General features: G+C 40.9%; 1 protein-coding gene across 2 annotated transcripts in view; it reads left to right on the top strand.

Annotated features, from left to right (window-relative positions):
• Nucleotides 1–20,647, top strand: part of LOC106575979 (zinc finger protein OZF) — a 154,439-nt gene that overhangs the window by 123,396 nt on the left and 10,396 nt on the right. The window contains exons 1-3 of one of the 2 annotated variants that reach the window (XM_045698526.1): nt 4,860–5,030; nt 5,930–6,177; nt 7,930–8,163. In XM_045698526.1, coding sequence (XP_045554482.1) covers nt 6,075–6,177; nt 7,930–8,163 — 337 coding nt within the window. In that variant the 5' untranslated portion in view covers nt 4,860–5,030; nt 5,930–6,074. Of the gene's footprint in view, nt 1–4,859; nt 5,031–5,929; nt 6,178–7,929; nt 8,164–20,647 lie in introns of those variants that run through there. The other variant, XM_045698527.1, reaches the window with a different exon arrangement.

The raw sequence follows: 20,647 nt of genomic DNA, 5'->3' as shown, positions 1-20,647 counted from the left end.
GTTCTTAAAGCAAATGTACAATCAGAACCGCCGCCTTATGCGGTGGGCTCTGATTGTACAAGGATATAATGTACAGATAGCCTATGTGAAGGGCTCGGCAAATGTGGTTGCCGACGCTCTATCACGGGTTTAGTAACTGGGGAAGCGTTGATTTTTGTTATTGCAAACTGTATGTTTGCATTTTTTTGTATTGGGCGTGTTACGTTCCCCAGTTTCTGTTGTGGTTTGTGTATTATCATGTATGTATTTCAGGAGATGGATTCCTGAAGTTCTCAACGAGCAGCTGATTGGGCAATCAACATTGATTGTTTGGAGAGCTGACCCCGCCCCCTCATCAGGACGCAGCTGTCTCCAATTACTAACTTCTTCTGAAGCTATATAAGCCCCAGTTCTGTTGCTCAGAAGGGAGATGATTGCTGAGAGACAAGGCTAATGGCTGAGGGTTATAGCATGTTGGTTGTTTCCAAGAATTTTGGTATGTACTGTGTCCGTTGTTGCTGAGGGAGCTGATTGGTTGTGTGTGTCAATAGGATGCAGTGTTTTGATTATTGACTTACATTTGTGTAATTCTGTTTCATTTGTTCCCAGGGGGGAAGGGGAAGGCACCTAGGGAGTGTTTAGGCAAGAGGCCCGCGGGCATACATATACCCGTAGTAGTTTGCTGTCTATGCACACTAGGAAAGACCTGGGCGGACCATCCCCTGTATTTTGGTTAGTGCACCAGGTGGTGCTAGATAGGTAAGTAGTGGGTAGTCAGGTAAGGTAGGAGAGGGGGCTTTGATATTTACTTTCTTTGCTTTGGTTCCGTCCAGCCCCTTTTTCCCAAACCTTACCACGTGAAGGAATAAATTCCCTGTTAACGGTATTCTCTGCCTATTCGTCATACTTGTTCACACCTACACTTCCCTACCTTATTCACAACAAGGAGAGTTGAGTTGTAGCAGGGTGTTGCGTTCCCTCTTTCTAGAGGCGTGCGTAACAATATGATTAACTTCAAATACTTCCTAGCCTTTTCTACAGTCATTCTTTTCAAAGGGATAGCGAACAGCAAGGAGCTACAACAACAAAAACGATGCCACTCACCAGATGATCATTTGTAAATAAAGTTTATCTTGAAAAGGGTGATGTTAGCAACAACATCCACCTTGAAGTTGATAACAGCTGCTGCAGCCGCCATTGTCACACTACTACCACAACACAAGCTAACGTTACTAGAGTTAACGTGGGAAAACTGCTGCTTGCCCCACTGATTCTTTTCTCTTGTCACTCTAAAATTCTGCTCTAATACAGTTGAATAGCAGAGGCCTTCTGTTCAGTTTCTGAAGGCCTAGCCAATCAAGTATGGTTAACACAGCATAACATCAGTGGGTGGATCAACAGTGATGAGTGTAACATCAGTGGGTGGATCAACAGTGATGAGTGTAACATCAGTGGGTGGATCAACAGTGATGAGTGGAACATCAGTGGGTGGATCAACAGTGATGAGTGTAACATCTGCACTCCATTATTGGTTAGACCAGCATAGCCAGGTGCATGCTGGTCAGCTTAATGTTTACATAGCAGGTTAAGACAACTAACCTAGCAGGTTGGGATAATTAACCTAGCAGGTTAAGATAATTCACGTGGCCGGTTAGGATAATGAAGTTGAGGTTAGGAAAATGGTTAGGATAATTAACATGGCAGGTTAGGATGATGAGGTTAAGGTTAGGAAAGGGGTCAGGGTTTTGCTTAGCTAAAATGCTACAGTTGTCAAACGATCAACTGTTCGTGCAACAATCAAATCAGCCACACAAAATGGTCTTGAGTGGCAACAAATCTTCTCAGTTAGCTGATTCACGTTCCATATGCCACTTCTGTTGATCCTCCCACTTCAGTCAACACGCCCACTTTCAGACACACTCCATATGTGCCGTTACCCATGACTCTAGCCAATGGCTGGCTGATCTAGCTAGATTTTTCTACACACAGTCCACCAAAGAAAATCCTGATTGGATATTTTTTTCTCTTAATTAATAACCCTTCTCTTTCCAACACAAATTGACGTGATTAAATCAGAAAATTATTACAATTATTGTAAAGACGAAATACAAATTAAAACGATTGTAAAGATGAAATACAAATTAAAACAAAATGTTATAAAAAATGTATATACATTTTTATCAAGCCTTAGCCTTCTCTGAAGGCCCTCATGGTTCCCCACTGCTTAGATCTAGATTAAATCATCCTGATTTAAAATCTAGACTAGTACAAGTCTGAGACTATTTTAAACCATGTCTGAGAAAATACATTTCAGTTAGTACAGTTTAAAAGTGCAATTTATTCTAGGATTAGGCTTAATCTATGTCCACAGAACTGCACCATAGAGTTTACTAGATGAATGAAGTGACGATCCATTCAGACCAGCCTTACTGATTGAACTTTCATAACTACATTTGTGCAGTTGGAAGTTCTTCAGTGATGTGTATTGTCAGAATTCAACACAGCAATAGACTGGGTCATAATTTATGGAGGTTTAATTTATGAATAGCATCTAGAAGCTGGTTTTACCATGAATAAAATATTTCCCAATGTTCTCCTCCTCTTCTTCATATTTAATGTTGACATTCAGCTCCAGTGTTTGACTGTAGTCTTCCAGCTTCACTGATGCCATCTTTGGATCCTGCAGTGCAAACTGGGCTCCACTGCCACAATCAGGACCCAGTGACTGTAGGTTTGGACTCAGTGTGGAAGGAGAGTGGCAGTCTGGGTTTGTACTCACTAGTAATCTGGAAACTCTAAATAGGATCCTAGTCCAAAATAGAGGTCTGAGCTCAACCTCCTGGTCCTCCTCTGTGCATTCCACCCCCTCTCATTGTACTGTATGCATGAACACATTTTGAACAATGGCTTCCTAAAATGCTGTGGTGCTTACTAACACAATAGGAAATGTTGTGGTAGATGTGGGCCATCACAGGTGAGTTCACAGCTCTTCCACTCTGAACAATGGGGCATGGAAAGGGTAACACAAGCTTCCTTTCTGGTTCCATTCCCCAATAGTAAGTGGGTCATACTTGAATTGTGGTAGTAATATTGTCCCTGGACTTTGGCACCATAGAAAACACTTTAAAATTATTTATGAAAACATGTCCTTTATACTACAAAACATTATTTGTATGTATTGTAGAACATACTGGGGGCTAGCTAATTGGCATGTAGAGGTGTAGTGACATGTATTGAGTAGATACATAGACATATAAAATATTTATCATGCTATCAATTAAACAAAAACATTTTCTGTATAGATAACCCATAGGCTGAGCAGTAGAATGTAGAATATGTATTTTTCATTAGCAGATCAAATCAAGTTCAATGCAGTTATCCAAACACATTCTTCATCATCAAGGATGAAAATAATACATCTAGTTTTAAAAGACAATTTAATAAACATATGTAGTAGTTTCAATGTATGTATATCATTAAACAAAAGTTGCTTAGGGAGAGGTGAAATTTACACAATTGTTACCCGGAGGAAAATGAGGGAGGGTCATGCTTTTTATATTTCAGTCAAGGGGAGGGTTTAGTATTTTTTTTTTCATTTAGTTCAGGAAGTGTCATGTAATTTGTAATCAATCATTGTCATACTGCTCAGGGTTTGAGAATGAGTTGCTTATTATATCTCATGACGGCCCTCCTCCCTGATTCTCTGCTGGGTGTGCAATATCAAGTGTGCCAAGTGTGGTCTCAATAAAAGGATTGTTAAGTTCTGATCGAACAGAGGAGAAACTCAGACTGACAACTCGTAAAAGCACACACCAGATTTATACAACCTACTGGATACGTCAGCTGCAAATACAACATACAAGTCACACAATTACATATTTATACCTTCCAACTAGGCGGAGTCACCACTCACCACTCACCAAGATAAACAATCAGTCTATTTCTCAGAGGACCTAAGTCTGTTCTTTTTACTGGCATTGTCATGGCCCTGCCTGAGTCCAGAGCAGCGTGAGCGAAGAGGTGTGTGAGATAGGACTATGGTTAGTGTCGTTGGGGTGGGCCCCTCTGGCACTCCTCTCAGAGGTTTCTTCTCTCTTCAACTGTTATCCTCATCTCCATGTTGAAGTTCCACATCTTTGCTTGCCCTCCTTCCACAGAAACTAACTTGACTTATCAGGAACTGAGCCTGTTGCCCTTTACCTCCATCCTTATTAATACACAGCCAGAACATGTCTGGACACGTTCTGTACTTGCCTCACAGTAACTTTCCCAAAGTTCAATAAAGTAGCCATCTAGTGACAGGAATAAGTCTATTTCAAGTTAGAATCCAACATGATCCATAGACTTAACTATTGGCCTGGGCTATACCAAGACCATGCTCGGAGAAGCACAGTGCAAAGTTATATTTCTAAGAAATTGGACTTGCTTCCCTAGGTTTTGCACTGCTGGGATGGTGTATATAAAACTATATAAGACTCTTAAATAATTTCATTTAAATGTTAAATAGTATTTTTTTATCACAGAAACAATGAGAAAATATGGACAAATAAATTAATAATTAAATGTTAATTATATAAAGCAGCCCGTGTAATCATCTGCCAGAGAGTAGCCCAATCGGCCCGAGCCCCAAGCAATACATTTGGGCCAGATAACTCACACCGGAATCGGCCCTAGCTCAATCCCCGCATCCCAGCCATAAGTAATACTGCCTAAGGCTGGACCAGACTCGGGCCACAAGACGTCGGCCGAGTCTGACTCTCAGCTTGAATCGGCCCAGATCCTCTGTGCTAGCTGGGATGGGACAACATTCCACAGGCCACAATCAACAGCTTGATCAACTCTATGCAAAAGAGATGTGTCCCGGAGGAGACAGCGACCCCTTCTCATGTAATGGGGTTGGGCCATCCCAAGGATCCCGGAAAGCACGGACGGTGTTAGTGGGGGAACAGGAAGTTCCGGACAGAAGCGCACCATTCTTCAGTGTAAGGAAAGCGCCAAAACGGTGCAGTCAAGAAGATAACCTTTGTGTCCGTTTATATTTATTACTACAGGTATGTAATAGGTTTAAACGTTCTAATATCGAAATAATGTCATACCATTTTAGGTAACACATCCGTTTATGTATTATCACGTTTGGTAAAGGTTTGATGTGTTATTTTTGTGTCAAACTGAGTGAAGAACGTATTTTACAAGTTACATAGTTAGAGCTTTGGGGGTTTGTCTGAGTGGATGTACATCGTTTTCTCAAGGTAATTTCATAAGGAATGTATTGACTTGAGATTTCTGAATTCGTTTACAAGTTATTAGTTTTGTGTGAAATTCACGAGCTGCTAAAATGGCGGCGCCCCTCGGTTTGCGTCAACGTACTTCAGTGCAGGCAGTGAGGGTGCAGCAGAGAGACACCATTTCACGGTCACACTACTGTTTTGAAGCTGAACGTAGTGATTATCAGTTATTCTACATGCGTACTAATATTCAGACACTTTAAGCTATCTTTGTCTATAAATATTACTATGGTGTGAACGGAAATCCTTTTGGTTTTTGATTTAAATAATACAGTGAAGAAAAGGTTATTCAGGAAAATAGTACATAGTGCTGCCTAAAACATACTGCAACCTTGTTCTAAATGGTTTTTCAGTCATTTATGCATTTATGTGAATTAAGGAAATCTACTATAGATTAAGAGCTGATTTAAAGTGTAAACTTTGTCTAATGTGAATGAATTCATGTTTTGTTGTCAATGTTGAGCTACCAGATCTATTGAAATGAGATCAGTGTTTGACTTGGACAGGAGCTCACTGGAGCTGAGTACCTGCACCTGTTATAGAATATTAGCTCAAAGTATTGTGGCGCTCCTGCCCCTAAATATAAACAATATTTTTTTGAGAGTAAAGAAAGTGCTAGAACTGAGAACACTAACTTTTGTGTCCGTTTCTCTTTATTACTACAGGCCGGCTAGAATTACATTGAGGCCGGTAACATCAACAGTGAGGACAAACCCAGCCTGCCTCTCTCCTTCCACACTGAGTCCAAACCTACAGTCACTCGGTCCTGATTGTGACAGTGGAGCCCAGTTTGCACTGCAGGACCCAGAGATGGCATCAGTGAAGCTGGAAGACTGCAGTCAAACACTGGAGCTGAATGTCAACATTAAAGATGAAGAAGAGGAGGAGAAGATTGGGAAATCTCTTTCTCATGGTAAGAGCAGGTTCTATCTAACTAAGTTTGTGTTATTCATTCCAACTTCCCACTGTACAGGAAAAGTTGCAGTATAACTGTTTCATGATGAACTGTTACAATGAGAAGGTAGATGTTATTTCATTCTGAGACTTGCATGGTTTGACACCAGTATTGCCAGCATTTGTTTTATTCACTGGGTTATCTGGAGTGATCAGAGAGTAGACTAAAGAAGTGAAGTAGACAATTTGTCAGTGTTTTAAAGTTCTATGATATGAGTCTGTGTAGTTTCTAACCCTTGTGATAGTGAGTGGAGGATGATATAGGTCATAATTTTCATGACTTTCATGAGTTTTATTCTCTTTTTGTATTGCACAGCCTACTGATATGCATACATACGGTAACAGCCTACTGATATGCATACATACGGTAACAGCCTACTGATATGGATACATACGGTAACAGCCTACTGATATGCATACATACGGTAACGGCCTACTGATATGGATACATACGGTAACAGCCTACTGATATGCATACATACGGTAACGGCCTACTGATATGCATACATACGGTAACGGCCTACTGATATGCATACATACGGTAACGGCCTACTGATATGCATACATACGGTAACGGCCTACTGATATGCATACATACGGTAACAGCCTACTGATATGCATACATACGGTAACAGCCTACTGATATGGATACATACAGTAACAGCCTACTGATATGGATACATACGGTAACAGCCTACTGATATGGATACATACAGTGCATTCGCAAAATATTGTACCCCTTGACTTTTTCCACATTTTGTTACGTTACAGCCTTATTCTAAAATGGATTAAATAAATGTTCCTCATCAATCTACACACAATACCCCATAATGACAAAGCAAAAACAGGTTTTTAGAAATGTTTTCACATTTATATAATATTAAAAACAAATACCTTATTTACATAAGTATTCAGACTCTTTGCTAGGAGACTCGACATTGAGCTCAGGTGCATCCTGTTTCCATTGATCATCCTTGAGATATTTCTATAACTTGATTGTTGTCAACTTGTGGTAAATTCAGTTGATTGGACATGATTTGGAAAGGCACACACCTGTCTATATAAGGTCCCATGTTTGACAGTGTATGTCATAGCAAAAACCAAGCCATGAAGTCGAAGGAATTGTTCATAGAGCTCCATGAAAGGAAAAATTCACAAGCTGGTAAAATGGCGGCGCCACTCGATCTGCATCAACAGACTTCAGTGCAGGCAGTGTGGGTGCAGCAGAGCGAGACAATTTTTACGGTTGCTCTACTGTTTTGAAGCTAAATGTAATGATTATCGGTTTTCTACATGTGTACTAATCCTCAGACACGTTGGTTCTGTCTTTATTTATAAATGTTACTATGGTGTGAACAGGAAATACAATTGGTTTTTGAAGTAATACAGTGAAATACAAGGTTAAGGAAAATAGCACGTAGTGCTGCCGGAAACAAACTGTAACCTTGTACTAAATTGTTTTTGAGTCATTTATGCATTTATCTACTATAGGTTAAGTATTGTCTCAAAAGTATTGTGAAGCTCCTACACCTAAATGTAAACAGTACCGGCACCCAAAATGAGTATCGCCAACTATTTCAGTCCAAGTCAAGCACTAAATTAGATAATTGAACAAGAAAAAATTAAATATACTTTTAGAGAATAAAGAAAGTGCCAGAACTTAAGACAATAATTTTTGTGTCCGTTTCTCGTATACCACTTTCCGACTCAGGTATGAGGCCGGTAACATCAATAATGAGGACAAACCCAGCCTGCCTCTCTCCTTCCACACTGAGTCCAAACCTACAGTCACTGGGTCCTGATAATGACAGTGGAGGCCAGTTTGCACTGCAGGATCCAGAGATGGCATCAGTGAAGCTGGAAGACTGCAGTCAAACACTGGAGTTGAATGTCAACATGAAAGATGAAGAAGAGGAGGAGAAGATTGGGAAATCTGTTAGTCATGGTAAGAGCAGGTTCTATCTAACTTAGTTTGTTGTTTGTTCCAACTTCCCACTGTGCATGACAAGTTGCAGTATAATGAGTGTGTGGTTACTAACCCTTGTGATGTTGAGTTGATGATATACCTCATAATTTTCATGACTTATGAGATACTTTAATAGTTTTTTATTCCCCTTTTGTATTGCACAGCCTACTTACATGAATACGTACACGTAGCCTAGTGGTTAGATCGTTTTGCCAGTAACTGAAAGGCTGCTGGATCGAATCCCAGAGCTGACAAGGTAAAAATAGGTCGTTCTGCCCCTGAGCAAGGCAGGTAACCCACTGTTCCCTGGGCGCTGGAGATGTGAATGTCGATTATGGCAGCCCCCCGCACCTCTCTGATTCAGAGGTTGGGTTAAATGCGGAAGACATATTTCAGTTGAATGCATTCATTTGTACAACTGCCTAGGTACCCCCCTTTCCCATTCGGAAAGTATTTAGACCCCTTGACTTTTTCCACATTTTGTTACCTTACAGCCTTATTCCAAAATGTATTAAATATAAAATGTTCCTCATCAATCTACACACAATACCCCATAACGACAAAGCAAATCTGTTTTTAGAAATGTTTTCACATTTTATACTTAAAAAAACAGAAATGCCTTATTTACGTAAGTATTCAGACCCTTTGCTATGAGACTCGACATTAAGCTCAGGTGCATCCTGTTTCCATTAGATATGTTTCTACAACTTGATTGTTGTCAACCTGTGGTAAATTCAATTGATTGGACATGATTTGGAAAGGCACACACCTGTCTATATAAGGTCCCACAGTTGACAGTGCATGTCAGAGCAAAAACCAAGCCATGAGGTCAAAGGAATTGTCCGTAGAGCTCCATGAAAGGAAACATTCACAAGCTGATAAAATGGCAGCGCCCACTCGGTCTGCGTCAACCGACTTAAGTGCAGGCAGTGTGGGTGCCGCAGAGAGACAATTTTACGGTTGCACTACTGTTTTGACGTTAAATGTGATGATTATTGGTTTTCTACATGTGTACAATTATTCAGACACATTTGTCCGTAGAGCTTCATGAAAGGATTATGTCGGGGCACAGATCTGGGGGAGGGTACCAAAACATTTCTGTAGCGTTTTATTACATTTTTTTATTTAACCTTTTATTTTACTAGGCAAGTCGGTTAAGAACAAATTCTTATTTACAATGACTGCCTGACCCGGACGACGCTGGTTCCGTTGTGCGCCGCCCTATGGGACTCCCAATCATGGCCGGTTGTGATACAGTGTGGATTCGAACCAGTTTCTGTAGTAACGCCTCTAGCACTGAGATGCAGTGCCTTAGACCGCTGCGCCTCTCGGGAGCCCCTTGAAGCGTTGAAGGTCCCCAAGAACACAGTGGCCTCCATCATTCATTACTTATTTATTTTTTTACACATATTTATTAGTTACAATTAGGACAATTACAGAAATACTATTTTATTTTGGTGCAGCCAGAGGAATTGATTGAAATAGACGAAGGAATTTGGGCAGAATAATAATCTTAATGATATTTATTATACCAATAATAGATACAAGCAGTAATGTTCATCTGTTGATGGATTATGTTACTTGTTACTCGTTACCATTGGTTCATAATTTGTTGACTTGTTGTGATTTTAATACCAAGATATGTGAAACTTTGTTCTGTATTCACAAATAGATGCTGTACAACTGGATTCAGTATCTTGCTTGTTGAGGAAAAGGATGGAAGATTTGGTTTTATTAACTTTAAGCCCAAAAAACAGACAAGTTATTCATTAAATTGGTGAGGGAAGAGTTCTTTAGATCTGTTAGGAATAAGAGGGTATTATCAGCATTCAGGGCCACTCAATGTTCAAATTCTGATGTTTTAATTCCACTAATTGACGGTTGGGCCCTTACTGCAATGGCAAAGGATTCTATAGCTAACAGAAAGAGTCCTGGACTGTCTGGACATCCTTGTCTCGTGCACCAAAAAATCTTAAACGGTTGTGAAATGAAGTTGTTAGTGGCAACATCTGTGGTGGGGTCTGTATATTATATCTTAATCCATTTTACAGAAGTAGTTCCCAAATCTCTTAAGCACTTTAAATAAGACCACTCAACTCTATCGAATGCCTTCTCTGCATCAAGTTAGAGTATGGCAGTATCAGGGGACCCTTGACATGTGCACTATGTTTAGTACTCTCCTCACATTGTGAAAACCTTGATGGTTTTTCACGTAGCCATTTTGGTCTTGGTGTATTAGATATGGGAGCACTCTATCCAATCTCCTGGCCAAGGCTTTAGCACTAATTCTTGATGCGGAGTTCAGAAGAGAAATCGGTCTTTCACGTTTTGTTGGGGATTTATCAGGCTTCAGAATGAGAGTAAAACACTCTTTAGAGAGGAAGGGAAGCAACCTTGCTGAAAGGATTCAGCATACAGTGCATTGGGAAATTATTCAGACCATTTTGTTACGTTACAGCCTTATTATAAAATATATTAAATTGTTTTTTTCCCTCATCAATCTACACACTACCCCATAATGACAAAGCAAACACAGGTTTTTAGAAATTTTACCAAAATTATAAAACAACTTTTTTTTTTTAAATGTTAAATTACATTTACATAAGTTTTCATACCCTTTACTCAGTACTTTGTTGAAGCACTTTTGACAGCGATTACAGGCTTGAATCTTGAGTATGACGCTACAAGCTTGGCACTCCTGTATTTGGCGAGTTTATACCATTCTTCTCTGCAGATCCTCTCAAGTTCTTTCACGTTGGATGGGGAGCGTCGCTGCACATCTATTTTCTGGTTTCACCAGAGATGTTCGATCGGGTTCATGTCCAGGCTCTGGCTGGGCCACTCAAGGACATTGAGACTCGTCCCGAAGCCACTCCTGCGTTTTCTTGGCTGTGTGCTTAGGGTAGTTGTCCTGTTGGAAGGTGAACCAAAGCCCCAGTATGAGGTCCTGAGTGCTCTGGAGCAGGTTTTCATCAAGGATCTCCCTGTACTTTGCTCTGTTCATCTTTCCCTCGATCCTGACTAGTCTCCCAGTTACTGCTGCTAAAAAACATCCTCACAGCATGATGCTGCCACCACCATGCTTCACCGTAGGGATGGTGCAAGGTTTCCTCCAGGCGTGATGCATGGCCTTCAGGCCAAGGAGTTCAATCTTGGTTTTATCAGACCAGAGAATCTTGTTTTTCATGGTCTGAGTCCTTTAGGTGCCTTTTGGTCAAACTCCAAGCGGGCTGTCACGTGCCTTTTTTACTGAGTGGCTTCCTTCTTGATTGGTGGAGTGCTGTGGAGATGCTTGTCCTTTTGGAGTTTTCTCCCATCTCCACAGAGGAACTCTGGAGCTCTGTCAGAGTGACAATCGGGTTCTTGGTCACCTCCCTGACCAAGGCCCTTCTCCCCCAATTACTCAGTTTGGCTGGGCGACCAGCTCTAGGATGAGTCTTGGTGGTTCCAAACTTCTTCCATTCAAGAATAATGGAGGCCACTGTGTTCTTGGACCTTCAACGCTGCAGACATTGTTTGGTACTGTGTCTCGACACAATCCTGTCTCAGAGCTCTATGGACAATTCCTTCAACCTCACGGCTTGGTTTTTGCTCTGAAATGCACTGTCAACTGTGGGATGTTATATAGACCGGTGTGTGCCTTTCCAAATAATTTCCAATCTATTGAATTTACCACAGGTGGACTCCAAGTTGTAGAAAAAAGGATGATAAATAGAAGCAGGTTGCACTGGAGCTCGATTTCGAGTCTCATAGCAAAGGGTCTGAATTGTTATGTAAATATGAATACACTGTACATATCCAGAAGTGGACCTAGAAGTTTGTCCTTAAATATCTTCTAAATATCTATTGGGAGCCCGTCTGGACCTGCCTCTTTACCTCCCTTCATATTGAAAATGGCATCAGATATTTCAACACCATCCACTTTCTTTTCCAGATGCAATTTAGTGTCTTCTGAACTAGAGGGAACATCAAGACCTGATTAGTTCTCAGGAGATTCAGAGTTGTAAAGTGTGTTGTAGTAGGAAGCAAATGTTTGGTTTATTTCTACAGGATCCATTGATAATGGTCCTGTTAATTATGAATTGCATTAATGGCTCAGTCTGAATTTAACCTCTTAATGCACCAGGCCAGCAATTTACCAGGTTTTCCACCTTGATCATTGGACTGTTTCAGCCTAGTTAAGCTGTTTGCAGCCTTTGAGTTGGAAAGTTCTTCATACCGAGCTTTAAGAGCAAATAATTCCTTGTTTACTTCTACTGAGTTATCCAAATAATTTTCCCTCTCCATTTCTCTGATTTTCATTTTCAGCTTTAATTGATATGAAACTGGTAAAACGTATAATTTCCCCCCTAATATATGCTTTGAAAGCCTCCCATCTGGTACTCGCTGACGGTTGGTCAGTGTTCAATGTAAAATAAACCTCTATATGCACTCCAAAGTAATGTACAAAGTCCTGGTCCTGTAACTATCTGGGATGCAAACACCATCTAGAGGATCCTTTTACTAGTTTTGTATCCTTATAGAATGACGACACAAGGGAACGGTCACTCTGAACAATACTATCATATCCACTTCCTGCTACATTGGGAAGCAATGAGCAAGAATCTAAAAAGTAGTCTATATGAGAATATGATTTAAATATGACGAGTAACATGAATACTCCCTTTTACTTGGGTTCTGAGTCCTCCAAGGTTCACATAGATTAAAGTCCTTAAGGAAATGCTGTAATTTCTTTCTACTCTGCGAGTGGGAAGTGTCTAACCAGAGGAGCGATCTAGAGGGGATTTTAATTGATCCTCCTGCCATTTGGAAGGGAGGTTATCAATAGAAATGGGATTATCATCATTAGGACCATAAACATTAACCAGATGAATATGCTCATTCAAAGAGTTTCCTGTATCAGAATGTATCTACCACATGTATCAGTTAAAATAGTATCCACTTGAAACGGAACAGATTTGTGAATTAAAACCATAACACCATGAGAATGAGGATGCTATTTCTTTCCCTTGCCATCTCCTGCATAATTTAAGTAGCTCATCCTTCAAGTGAGTTTCTTGTAGGAACACAATAGATGAAAGAAGTTGTTTAAGCCTAATAATAACCTGTTTTAAGCTTGGATAGGTTAAACTCCACAGACATTCCAAAGTATATTTCAGTTTTGCATTAAAGTCAAAGTAAAAATCTCGTTCTGCCATTGAACAAGGCAGTTAACCCACTGTTCCCCGGTAGACCATCATTGTAAATAAACGTGTTCTTAACTGACTTGCCTAGTTAAAGGTTACATTTAAAAAACTATTTAAAGTAATTTAACCAAAGATGTAAACATGGATTAAGCTATAGCATAAAGACATACCTAAAATATGTTTAGTAACCACAAGGACCGCAGGAATATTTTGTAGTGAGGAAAAATATGTAAACATCTGTTGGAACAAACAAATCTATCCTAACAGTAAAACACTGAACCTCATTCCACTGTCTCCCTAACCGAGAAATCCAACGCTTCCTCTCCCTAATCATAGAGTGTAGCCTGGTGGACGACTGATCCATTAAAGCGAGCAGTCTAACCTAAGCGACTCTAAACAAAACGGTGCCTCCTACCTTCTCTCGGCCATTACTCCTCACGAACAAAACAAAAGGCATATCTAGCAAGATGTTATGTAAAATATCACATAGTATTCATTTGAAAAGAGTAAAGAATAGCTCCACCTAAAACAGTAACACTAGTTAGTGAAGCCTGAGACTAACGTTACAGTATGGACAGTCCAAAATAGTTGTAGATGATCCACAACACAGGGTCTTTAGCTAGTAGCTACCAAGTAACAAAATGGCCCTCACATATAGCATTAACGTAGTATACCATGATACGTTTATAAACCAAAAATATGATCAAAGATCAGAAATGAACAGCCTACGTGAGAAAAAGAGATATCGTTGAATATGTGCTACATTACTTTGACACTCACGTGCAAGGTGAACATCATGTGCAATCATTTTAGTCCAAGGATATGATCGAAAAGCCTTGGTCAGGGAGGTGACCACGAAGCCGATGGTCACTGACAGAGCTCCACAGAGCAGAGCTCTGGAGATGGGGAAAACCTTCCAGAAGGACAACCGTCTCTGCAGCACTCCACCAATCAGGCCTTTCTGGTACAGTGGCCAGACGGAAGCCACTCAGTAAAAGGCATGTGACAGCCCGCTTGAACCCGATTTGAATATCTCTGGAGGGACTTGAAAATAGCTATGCGGCGACACTCTTCTGCAGAGAAGAATGCGAGAAACTCCCCAAATACAGGTATGCCAAGCTTGTAGCGTCATACCCAAGATGACTGCTTCAACAAAGTACAGAGTAAAGGGTCTGAATACTTATGTAAATGTTATATTTCCCTTTTTGAAATTTATAAAACCTAGCGGCCAAACAGGGAAATGGTTCCAATCATTTTTCATTAATTTTAGAAACAATTAAAATAAGGGCTGTGTTTCGTGTAGGCTTACCCCGGCGTGTTTTTTTGATAACCATGAATATGTATCTAGAACTATGTGACTTATCAATATATTCGGCTCTATTTCCTCTGATTATAAAACGCTAATTAGCATCGAAGTAGACATCATGCAAAACAACATCACTGCAAGCTCCTGCACATCATCTCTTGGGGACACCTTTGCTAACCGTTATTGTGTCAATTTAAAACTTGCACAACACAGTTCACAGAATTGTCCTTTTAAATAAATGTAGCCTATTTATTCATTACTAAATTTAGCTAACATTAGTTAACCCAGAGATCCTTACCTTTGCCTCGATTCGGCAGTCTTGTAGTTGTAGTTCTTTATGATAGCCACATTAGCAGCTAATTAACATTTCATTTTTGTTGTTGGTAAATACAGGCGAATATATTAATAAGTCATCTTGTCGTAGAGAGATTTACATGGTTGTCAAAACGTCACTCCAGGGTAAGCCTACACGAAACACAGCCCTTATTTAACTGTTTCTAAAATCCCCAATGGGGAAAAATGAATGGTGAAAAAATTATTGGAACCATTTCCCTGTTTGACTGCTAGGTTTTATGTGTATTATGCTTTATACTGTGGTACTCTTGGTATGCAGCTACCCGAAACTAGTGTGGTGTAGATGAGCTGAGACACGTGGTAAGATGGTGGGGGGGAAAAAGTGGAATGGGGGATTGCAGTGAGGGATTGCACAAGTCTTCTGGAAGATCTGATGAAGGAGAAGTGCAGTTTTGAGTGAATATGAAATGGAGGATCACACACAACTTTTAGAAGAGCTACAGTAGGAAAGTGAACGTGACAAGATTGAAGATGAATTTACTGTGATGGCCGGTGCAATGATGACCCTCGAGAAGGAGCTGAGTGTAGAGGGAAGCAGTGTGGTGAGGAAGGAGCTGAGTGTAGAGGGAAGCAGTGTGGTCAGGGAGGTAAAAAGAGGGATACGTCCTCCAGTAGCTCAGAGATGGAACCTGGTGAGAGTGAGGATGAAGTACCTTCGGTGAGGAACTCCGATTTCGGGCCTTATCCCAAGGATGATTCTGGCCCAGTGGGAGTGAGATTTTGAAGAGAGAATGGATTCTTGCATTTTGGCTGATCAATATGTGGTGTTAGGTAGAGAAGAGGTTGGTGAAGGTAGCTCGGAGTGGACTTCTGGTGGTCTGTTGTTTCTCCTCTGTCCAGAAGGAGCGGACGCTCCGGATTACGCGATTAGGGACAAGAATTGTGACTTGTAATTTCTTTCCATTTGGTGAGACGTAGAGTGTTGGGAAACAGAGAAGGCATTCTGTCATGCTGAGTTTTAATGCAGCGTCTCTGCCAGATGAGGTCAAGGTAGGAAGTGTCAGTTATCCCGTGAGTGCTTTTGTTCCATAAATACTGCAGTGTTTTAAATGTAACATTTATGGGCCCTTTGCAGGTGTGTGTAGGCATGATATGCCCTAGATGTGAGAAGTGTGCAGGAGGGCATGAGATGAAGGAATGTGTGGTATCGTGGAGAACATTTTGTGTGTAAGTTGTGGGGGTGCCAATGGGGCTGGAGATCTGAGGTGTAGGTGAGAGAAAGGCAGATAGGTTGCCAGGGTTACAGTAGTACAGAAAGTGTAGTATGGCAAAGCAGTGAAGAGAGTGGTAGAGGAAGATGGGTGAGGGATCCTGAGAGGATTCCTGTGAGTAGGCAGAGACCAAGAGAGAGTGATGGGAAGAATATGTGCTTAATTAATTAAGGTGGGCTTTTTATCATTTATAGCCATGGTTACTGCAGAAATGGATAGAAAGTCACAGAAAATAGAGGTTGTGGTGGCAGGGACAGAGAAGTACATGGGATTACGAGGATTAATTGCAGAACAGCTGCAGGCGGTGTTGAGTTGTAGTGGTCTAGCGTAGGACAAGATAGGGTGGAATGGGCTGGTGGGTTTTTGTCATGGAAAATCACCACAAAGGGACTCAGTCAAACTTAAATGAATCATTCTTTATTATCAGCAAGCTGGAGAGGTTCCAACAAACCTAAAGCACCAGAGTACATGTCGATCAGGAGCTCTGCCGGTGCAATCCTTTAAGTTCTCCTATATACTGCTTACACAGACAAGTTATATTTACATGATTTAGCTAATTCATCATTAACGTTTGGTTCCTGCATGTGACTGACCAATACATCACGAGGCTGCTTCTCTCCAAGCTGAGACCTTGAAACTGAGATATCCCTTTTGGTTCCCAGAACAATGTTCTGGGCGTACTGCCAATTGGTCTGAGGAGATCACAATCACCTGCACGAACCAAGAACATTTTCCCCCACATTTTTTAGAGTGCTTATAGTTGGCAGGGAAATGTTGTATTAATTAGCATATCAATGAATTGAATGTGAATGGCCTCACACCAGTACAGCAGGTGGTGTATGCACCTAAAAGTTGGATGCGATCCGCCAAGCAAATCCCAAAAGAAGGACACAAATGCACGTCGCTTGACTCATATAGAGAATGTGAAAAAGGAGCAAAGTTGATCTCTATTATTGATGTTGGATGAAGAGTATCTACCACCCTATGTAAAGCTGGGATATATAAGATACCCCATAAGAGAGTTGGTGTAAAGCCCCGATGCATTGCAAGAAATGTAAAAGGTTTGGCCACATGTCAAGTGTTTGCAGACGGAAGGCATATGTTATTGTAGAGTATGTGAATGTAAAATGTTGCAACTGTGGTGGGGGTCATGTTCCTGAATTCCCAGACTGCCCTGTTTAGGGTGAAAGAGGTTGAAGTGTCAAGGATCAGGACTGTACAGCAAATCTCCTATGTGGAGTTGGTGAAGAGAGTTTTAGGAGCAAGAGGCCACAGTTCTGAAGAAGAAATGGTGGTGGATGCACCACAACCAGTTGCAAATGTTGTACATCAATCAAGTGATCTGGATTCACTTATTGTGAAGAAGGTGGATATTTTAGTATTTATAACCACAGTTATTAATTGTACTGCACAAGAAGTCCAAGAAGCTGGACATCATATCTGCAGCTGAGAAGTTTTTGGGCCTCCAAGACTACAAGGACTACTGTCACCAGATAATGTTCCGCTCTTACAGGATCATTCTCAGCCTGTGTAGGGAGCTGATTAGAACAGAAAAGCAGGCTGATTTAGTTTAATTTAAATGTTATTGATAGTTTGTATGATTAAAAAATAATAATACTGTATACACTGAACAAACATGTAAAGTGTTGGTCCAATGTTTCATGAGGTGAAATAAAAGTTCCAGACACAAATTCATTTCTAGTTTTGTGCACATTTGTTTACATCCCTGTTAGTGAGCATTTCTTCTTTGCCAAGATAATCCATCCACCTGACAGGTGTGGCATATCAAGATGCTGATTAAATATCAGGATCATCATTACACAGGTGAACCTTGTGCTGGGGACAAGAGTAGCTGAGTAGGTGCTTGGCAGCAGCTAATGGAGATCCCTAATTAATACAAATATAAAAATGCTATTCTAAAATGTGCTGTCTTGTCACACAACACAATGCCACAGATGTCTCCAATTTTGAGGGGAGCATGCAATTGGCAAGCTGACTGCAGGAATTTCCACCAGAGCTGTTGCCAGATAATTTTATGTGAATTTATCTACCTTGTGCCACCTCCAATGTTGTTTTAGAGAATTTGGCAGTATGCACAACCAGTCTCAACTGCAGACCACCATATATGGCATTATGTGGGCGTGCGGTTTGCTGATGTCAATGTTGTGAACAGAGTGCCCCATGGTGGCATTAGGGTTGTGGTATGGGCAGGCATAAGCTACAGACAACAATTGCATTTATCGATGGCAATTTGAATGCACAGAGATCCCATGACCAGATTCTGAGGCCCATTGTCCTGCCATTCATCCGCCGCCATCACCTCATGTTTCAGCATGACAATGCACAGCCCCACGTCGCAAGGATCTGTACACAATTGAAAATGCTGAACATGTCCCAATTCTTCAATGGCCTGCATACTCACCAGACATGTCACTCTTTGAGCATGTTTTGGATGGTCTGGATCGACGTGTACAACAGCTTGTTCCAGTTCCCACCAATATCTGGGGATTTCGCACAGCCATTGAAGAGGAGTGGGACAACATTCCACAGGCCACAATCAACAACCTGATGAACTCCAGGCAATGGAGATGTGTTCCAGTGGAGGCAGCAGCAGCTACCCACTTCTCCAGTGCTTAATTTGTACATTGGGAGGTGCTGGAACCAAAAGTGAGCCTGAGAAGGGGGGTCTGAGGTACCAGAGCACATATTAAATAAATAAAATACCTTTATAATAAAGCATTGGTTGCATTATCATGGCTTTAGCGTACTGGCATAGAGCAGTGGTGTGGAGCCGCTTGCAGAAGTTGCACACATGGAGTACATTTTATTGTAGCCTAGAGTCTGGGAAAAATGTGGGCGTTTGTAAATGGATTTCATGCAGTTCTACATCATTTTAGTTCACTGGAGACTTTTGCAGAATTCTTTTTAATACCTCACAGATAACCAAAATGACAGACTACTTTGACACTTAGTTCAATAAAAACAACCTTGTCTCTAATCCATCAATAGCCTAGTCCAGGTGTGAGGAGAAACACATTGTACAATATGAGGAGGAAGTTATAGTCCTAAACAAGATTTCCAGTTTCACTGACTCACCCAATGATGTGCAGCTCACTCACCGGCCAAAAGCTCATCTCTCTCTTGTTTTACAAAGTAAAGCAATAGGCCTAGATTTGCTCAATAGGCCTAGATGGAAGTTGATAACTTCTTAACATACAGACAGATTAGTATTTTATTTTCAGCAGGATGCATTTGCTTTACAACCTGTGTTTTCCAGTGACTGTATTAGAAATATTGCTAAAGGCCTGTTTTGGCTGCATGCTGTTCACTGACAGATTTGCCACACGTTCCTGACTGTAGACATGCCTTGTGATTTGACTACACACAATCCACAGCTAGGCTATTTTATTTAAATTAGCTATTGATCCTCTGTAGCTAAATACTCCTGGTGTAGTTTTGGGAATTATTTCATTTCTTTCTGAACAGACTGCAGAGTGCTGCAGAACCTCAACACACTTCCCGCAGCTATTATTCTATTAGGAAATAAATGATGAAGTGCAATGCTGGAGAGATGAGTTGCTGGCTCATGTCTATAACAGCACAGAGAGAGAGAGATCATAGAAAGTGAATCTCATTCTAGTTCTGTGAGAGATACAGGCGTGCTTCTCTCACCACAGCAATGGCCACGCCTTGGTCTAAATAGGCTACAATGTTGCACAAACCATAAACCTGGGACGGCCCAACATTAATACATTCTTAGAATATCAGGCACGTTTTCACATTACGTTTGTTAGGAGGCATGACAATTACAGAGGAATCCAAATGTAATTACTCTGATTGCTTTTATTAGGATGTTTACATTGCAAACAGTGGAAATAATTTTTCATGCCACGAGGTAGGCTACCTGATCCTGGCAAACGGGTTCCTGGAACGAAAGACTACAAAACTGAGAGGTGCGGTTGGATCCGGCTCAAATTAAGCACCGACCTTTTCATATTATAGGGTAGGGCCATCCCAAGGATCCCTGAATGCATGGACAGTTGCACCATAGATTGTTTATAACTAAACCAAGATGGACCACAGCCGGTCGTTTCCATTGGGAACAGATGAGTCATAGCGGGCAATGCCAAGCACGAGCTCCTATTGGCGCATTTTAGCACACGACCTGCATATTTCTTTTAGGGAACGCCTCTGTGAAGAACTCGTGTGCAATAACTCAATTCGCATCAGCGTTCCTTCTAAATAACGTGATTATTTCAAACTTTTGCACAGGGTAAAGTCTACAAATCTTAGTCCACTCTGTTCACAACAGATTTTAGTTTTGGTAACAGAAAACTGTATTAAGATCAGATGTTTCATCGATTAGAACATTTGCAGAATGTCGGCCAAAATCCATCTCGCTCCAT

Source organism: Salmo salar, chromosome ssa17, assembly GCF_905237065.1.
Source record: "Salmo salar chromosome ssa17, Ssal_v3.1, whole genome shotgun sequence".
In the NCBI taxonomy this organism is placed as follows: domain Eukaryota; kingdom Metazoa; phylum Chordata; class Actinopteri; order Salmoniformes; family Salmonidae; genus Salmo; species Salmo salar.
The sequence above is the reverse complement of the archived record's forward strand: the minus strand, read 5'-3'. Positions and strand labels throughout refer to the sequence as shown.